The sequence below is a fragment of the Drosophila innubila genome, assembly GCF_004354385.1.
Source record: "Drosophila innubila isolate TH190305 chromosome 3R unlocalized genomic scaffold, UK_Dinn_1.0 2_E_3R, whole genome shotgun sequence".
NCBI classification, from domain to species: Eukaryota; Metazoa; Arthropoda; class Insecta; order Diptera; family Drosophilidae; genus Drosophila; species Drosophila innubila.
The window spans coordinates 10,325,062-10,331,623 of record NW_022995380.1 but is presented as its reverse complement, the minus strand read 5'-3'; the positions used below and the strand labels follow the sequence as shown (position 1 = coordinate 10,331,623).

The following is a 6,562-nucleotide window of genomic DNA, read 5'->3' as shown; positions in this document are numbered from 1 at the left end:
CTGCGCTAATTTGATGAATATGTCGTTGAGTTATTTCTACCAAGAAGTTAGGCTGTTACATAAACAAGCCCGCCTATGAACAACACGTGCAACAACAACAACAACAACAGCAACAAAAACAGCAGAAATAGCAGCAATAACAAAAGCCAGAGCGGTAGCTGCAAATCGAAGTGTCAGGTCGGTGCAATCTCCTCAATTTCAATCTCATTCTCATCCTCATCCTCGACCTCATGACGCTGATGCTCCTTTTATGGCTGGCGCACATGTGTGCAACAGACGCAGACGCAGCGAACCCAGCCAAGAATATTGAGAATGGGAGCGGTAACGGGTAGGTTAATGGGAATGGGAGTGGGAATGGGAATGGGCATGAGAATCAAGTGAACGATGAGACAACAACGCTAAAAACGCTAAAGCAAAGTGCATGCAAATGGGCTAAAACAAAAACGAAATGCATTTTACAATAAGTGAACATTTTCAGGCAGCGCAAGTGCATTTTGTTTATACTTTAATCTGTCCGTTCAGGGTTCGTGTAATGTTTTTGCTTTTGATTTTGATTTTTGCAACGCCAACGGCAGCGACAGCCATTTGCCATTAAATGCACTCTCAATGGCCGCTTAAGAATGCAGGCCCCAAAAATGTTTAAGCAAATAAGCGAAAAATGCAAACAAATTTGTTTATGCCAATTTACTAACGCTGCTGTTTGAGATAGAAACGGAGGTAGGGACGTACACGGAGGCCGTTGACAGGCGGCAGCTAATTGCAGTTCAAAGATTACGCATACGCCACTTGCAACCGTAACTAATTTGCATATTAAAGCAGCAGGCAATTTATCCCAGTTCTGGAAGGACTGAGAGCGCGGTCTGTTGAAAGGATTGTCCTCTCAAGTAGCTCACGCTGACAATGTGAAGCGGCATGTTAACGCGTCATAAAAAAAAGGGATGCATAAACAAATCCCCGAACAGCGCTCAGTATAAACAAATTAGTGGAGATGACGCAGAGTGCAGGACGAAGGAAATGAAAAGATCATGCATTATATGAACCATACTTATTCAAATATGCCACATGCCGAGTAGTGTCTTTAACTCCTTACCAGGAGAAGGTATGTAAAGATACAGACATGAATAATTCAGCAAGATGCATTGCAATTGGAAAGTAGAAATTGATATTCATAATTAGCTTTACATAAATAAATATAATTATAAAAAATAAATAAGTTATAATTAAATATATATAACTTTCAAAAAATATCAATCATGAAATTGTTCTATCATTCATACAATTTTAAAATCGTACACATTTAACAAAGATTGTTACAACTCAAAATTGCAAAATTTTTAGAAAACACATAGAAACTATAGAAGCCACTGCAATAAATGGCAATAACTGGTGTTAAACAGTAGTGATGTAGAAATACGTCAACAAATTAAAGTAGACATATTTAAAAATATTGTAAATTATATCATTAACTCTATTTTGTTTTTGCACAAAGTTTAGAAAACTTTATATTTTCTTCAGTACTTTCCTTGACACATTTTCAGAAAATTAGTGATTTCGAAAAACTCGATATATTATTTTCCGATTGATCGACAACTCGATTCTATTTTTCCGATAATTTCATTTTGATTTTAAGCTCGATTCACAGTTTGGATTTACAGTAAACAGATTCAGTAACAGATTCAAAAAGCGAACAATATTTGGGGTACGAATTTATTTTATATCATTTTTAAACTATATACTATATACTTCAATTTTTTTAAATAATATTACAAAATTCTTTAATTTAAGCAAGTATTATGGGCTGTTTCTTAAATTTATTTTTGTCTCCATTGCTAATTTTGAGTTTTCCCCGCACCTCAATATAATATGGATACATATTTCATATTTCAAGTCTGTCATATAGATTTTATTTAAATTGAGTGGAGAACTTCCTGTACTGACGCGAAAATTAAATAAATACCAGAGGTCGAGCGCCTTATAGTAACACACATAAGCCATAAAAATATGTCTGAATGTATCTGCACATAGATACACACACACACACAGCGACATGTAGACAACGATTATTGACACAAGTAATTACAACTGTCAATTGATTTTAGTGTCCCAAATTTGTCATCTCACGCTTTTGGCTTTTAGCTAGAAAATGCGGCCAGAGGCCGAGAAACACTATAGTATATACCAGTCTAGACTGTAGAGTAGGATCCATTGAGTAGAATTCCGCTGATCTTGTTTTTACAGTTGCCAGTGGCACGCTACACTTTCATAAATAGGGAAAGTCTGGCCGAAAGGGGTGTCATGATGGGGAAAGGGTAAAGTGGGGAAAGAGTTCAGTGATCATAATTTAATGGCAATTTGTAATCTGAGAATCGTTGTTGCCAAGCGACAGGCATTACAATCTCAAGTGGATGATCCTGATCATGCAATTGTTCTCATCCTTTTGACAAATTCTTGCAGTTTGTTTTTGTTCATTTGTTTGTTGATAAACATGGCCTCGTGTAGACTGTTGAATTTGTCGCCGTTAGGTACTTGAGTCAGGTCCTTGTCGTCGTCAACCACCAGCTGTGACCCTAAGGACCTGGACAACTCTCAACTCTCGCCGATACTTGTCGCTGATCTTGTGCAAAAGCGCATTGCAAACTGTATATATATTTATATACTATAATATGTGGTGCAGTCAGTGGTTTGTGGGTCAGAGACACGACGCCCGTCTGGGAATGACACATTGAAGCACTTCTATGCCGACATTGAGTGGCCAACGCCGTCGTCGTCGCCGTCGTCGTCATCCTGATCATCATCCCGAGTATCTTTGCAAAACACAGCCCACACACATTGGCACTTCAGTGGAACGGATCTTGAGGCACTTTCCGCTTGATCTGCCTGTCATTTCTGAAGTGCGTCTATAGTTTGAAAAGTCAAACGAAGCTCAATCACAAAATGAGGTCATCTGCTTATCTATATTCCAAATTTTTAAATGGTTAAATAAAAAGAATAAGACTTAATTTAGAATCTAGACTAAAAACTAAAAAAATTATGGAGGTTTTAATTTTTATGCCGATTTGAAACTATATTTGAAGCATTAACTAAGTTAAGAAATTTTTGATTTTAAATAATTATGATTTTAAATAAAATAAAGCATTAACTAATTTAAGAAATTTATGATTTCAAATAAAATATATAGATTTCAAAATACAAGCAGGAAATCAACACCATAAATATAGCTCTGAGAATTTCTAACTTCTCACGACCATTATTATAGGCCTTCTTGATCAGTCTCAAGTTTCAAATTAGCTTGAGAAAGACTCTCAGTTAAAAATAATTTCTAAACAGTTGCATTATTGAAACAATTAATTTATGTAAGCCTTTGCAGCATTTAGCAAACAAAATCATAGTTAGTTCAAAAAACGGACTACAATGTTATGATAGAAGATAGAAGAATTGTTTTTTGATCAAAAAAAAAACACAAGTTGTTATTTTTCCTTTTTATAATGAACATGAACAACATTTTTATATATTCCTAGTCAAAATAACAAGTTGACTTTTATTTTTGAGCTTAAAATAAAACTCAAGAAATAATCAAGAAAATAAAACTCAAGAAATAATGAATATTTTATGAGTATTGTTTTTTTTTTTTTGCTCAAAAGAAATGATTATTTATTTATTAAGTGAATAATTTTAACAATTGAAGAGAATAAAATAATCATTATTTACCGTCAAAGATTAAAGTTGAAACCTGTATATTTAATTATCAGTTATTCCTTTTAATAAGACTTTAATAACTTAAAGGCGAAAGAAACTTGTGTATATCTGAATAGAGAAGCGATCTTTCAACCTAATCTGGTTTGTAATATAATTAAAAAGCATTTCGATTTAATTTCATAATATCATTTATTTAAATTGAGATATTAACATACGTTTACATACTCGTTTAACTAAAACTTAGAGCTACTAAAGCTATAAGCCAGGAATCGATCCCAACTTCCAACTGCCTTCAATGGACAACACATAAATACTAAGAACCTTTCTTTAATGCTATCACAAACTCCCGAATCCCTTGAATAATCTGAGGTCTAATCGATTTCCACATTCTCGTCACAATCCTCTACGGCGGAATGATTGCTCTCTGCGCCGCTCTCGACGCTCATGACTTGAGCCGGAGTTGGACTTGGACAGGGACTGCGTTGATTGCGTGCTGGCGATGAGGATGAGGATGCCGATGAGCCGGTGACAAAGCTGGCGGAGAGTGGAGCCTGTTGAGCGGGCGGTGGAATTGGCTGCGGCACCTTGGGATGCGGATAGAAGTAGGGAAAGTGCATCTGCGGCAACGGCAATCCTCCATAGGCCAACTGCAGCTGATGTCGGTAGATGTTGAGTAGCGCCGGATCCAGACCATGTGGATAAGCGGCTGCAGTTGCTCCGCCGGGTGTCATGTGCGCATAGGCGGTGGTGCCATCTTCCCGGACCAGCACCTGGACAGGCACACGTTTCGTGGCACTCAGCAGAGCTGCCTCATGTTGCTGGATCTGCTTTCGTTTGGTCTTGTAGCGACGGTTCTGGAACCAGATCTTCACCTGTGTCTCCGTCAAACGCAGCGTTTTGGCCATCTCACTGCGCTCCGGACCCGACAGATAACGCTGCTGGGCAAAGCGGCGCTCCAGCTCAAAGACCTGGGCGTGGCTAAAGGCGGCACGGGAGCGCTTCTTGCGACTCAGAGCGGATCCACTCAAGCTGTCGTCGTGGGAGAGCGGCGAGGTGTTGCGTCCGTAGACACCCGCGGTGCACGAGGAGGGGGAGCTGCTCAGCGGCGGTGGGGAATCGCAATCTACAAATAAAGTGAAGCAATTTGGGCAAAAGTTAGCACAAAAGCCAAAGCTAAAATGATTGCTGGCTAGGAGTCCATTAGCAAACAATGAACCAGACTTACCGGAGTCATTGCTGGCGTTGCAGCGTCGCATGTCGAGTGGAACCGCTGCGGCGGACAAAGCGGCGCCAAAGTAGCCCAATTTGCGTTGCATGTAGTCAGCGGTTAAGCTGGAAGCGGAGTTGGAGGCGGAGTTGCAGTTGGAGTTGGAGGAGGTGGACGCCTGATTGTTGTTATCCAAGGCAGCAGCTGCCGCATAATACTGCAAATAGCTCGATTGCTGGCCAGGATTGGCCCTGTTCTCCAGCTTGTACAAGCTGAGATCGCGACAACAAAGCGCCGGCGATTTCGAGCCCGATCTTTCCATATGCTTCGCACTGAGCTCCGTGTCACAGTCCAGATCCACGCTGGACATGCGACGACCCGAAGTCCTGGTCAAGATATCATTGATGGAGAACGGCGTAGTTAGAGATTTGCTCAGACCAGCAATTGTCGCACTCGCACTCGCACCCGCACTTTCCATATTTAACATATTTCAATTGATTAACAATTTAACGTTGATACAAATTTAATATATTTTATTATTGAATCTGTTAGAAAACACTTTCACTGCTCGTTTTGCGTTTAGCCGTTGGCTGCTCACGTCTCAAAGGCTGAGTCACGAATGCGCTCTGACCGTGCGCTCCGTCTGCTCTTTAAATAGCTGCGCCGATCCCGCCGTAGAATCACTCGAGTCACTCGAACCACTCACGGATGGCTCTCAAGTGGTGCGTCCTCTCCTGCGCTGTGCTGGTGGTGGATTCTGTGCTATTTATAATAATGCACTGACTTTGAGCCACTTGGCAATGGGCTGGCCGACTGCCTATTGGCCAACGAGCGTTTGAGTTGCTCTCAAGTGAGTCGAGCGAGTGTGTAAACAAAATCATCCTAAACTCGTAATCTTAGCCTGGCATTTGTTTAAATTTTACACCGTTGGCAGTGTGCGTTATTTTTGGAAGTGTGTGCATCCTGTTTATTGTTTATATTGTGCTAACTGTTCGGTAATCGCTTAAGGCTTGGCTTCAAATTCCATTTTCCTTGGTACAGTCACATTTAGTAGAGTAGTTGTTGATTTTTGTTTAGAACGAAGTTTGTGTAGTTTAAGAATAATGAAGAAAACTCCTGAGTTACTTAAAAATCACACGATCCAAGTAACAAAAGTATCCGGTACATTAACTATTTATTATTATATATTTTTACTAAGGCACTGGCAATTTAAAAGTGAATATTTTAAAAATAATTTTTATAATTTCTAAAATAAAATCTAAAGATACTCTAAGAAAATGAATGTATTTATTTTTTTTAATATATATAAAAACTTATATCTTTATTTTAATCATCCTTTTTTACATTTAAGCCAATTTTTATTTAGAAAAATTATAATTTAAAATTTATTTGTACGGCAATTTATACTAATATTTAATATTTATATTATAAAATTTATTATTTCGATTATGTATGTATGTATTTTATATATATGAATTTTTTTAAAATTTATATGTTAGTTTTATTCATTACTATTTTATATTTCAGGCTAATTTTATTTTAAAAATTATACTTAAAAATTAATTTCAATATATATTTATATAATTATTTAAAATACTTTAGTTCTTTTATTTTTCTTTCAATTGAAATTTGCTTTATTTTTTATCATTTCAGTTTAAA

At 37.8% G+C, this 6,562-nt stretch overlaps 1 protein-coding gene across 1 annotated transcript; it reads right to left on the bottom strand.

The window, feature by feature from the left end:
• Window positions 1-3,866: 3,866 nt before the first annotated feature.
• LOC117790743 (homeobox protein bagpipe) lies at window positions 3,867-5,390 on the bottom strand. Its single transcript, XM_034630289.1, has 2 exons — window positions 4,922-5,390; window positions 3,867-4,819 (listed from the first exon to the last, which is right to left on the bottom strand). Exons 1-2 carry the CDS (start codon window positions 5,388-5,390, stop codon window positions 4,068-4,070), a joined length of 1,221 nt encoding a protein of 406 aa, XP_034486180.1. The 3' UTR covers window positions 3,867-4,067.
• Window positions 5,391-6,562: the final 1,172 nt, after the last annotated feature.

Coding starts and splice junctions, on each gene's coding strand:
- LOC117790743 (XM_034630289.1), bottom strand. CDS start 5,390: ATGTTAAATATGGAAAGTGCGGGTGCGAGTGCGAGTGCGACAATTGCT. Junction 4,820..4,921: donor CAACGCCAGCAATGACTCCG/GTAAGTCTGGTT, acceptor CTTTATTTGTAG/ATTGCGATTCCCCACCGCCG.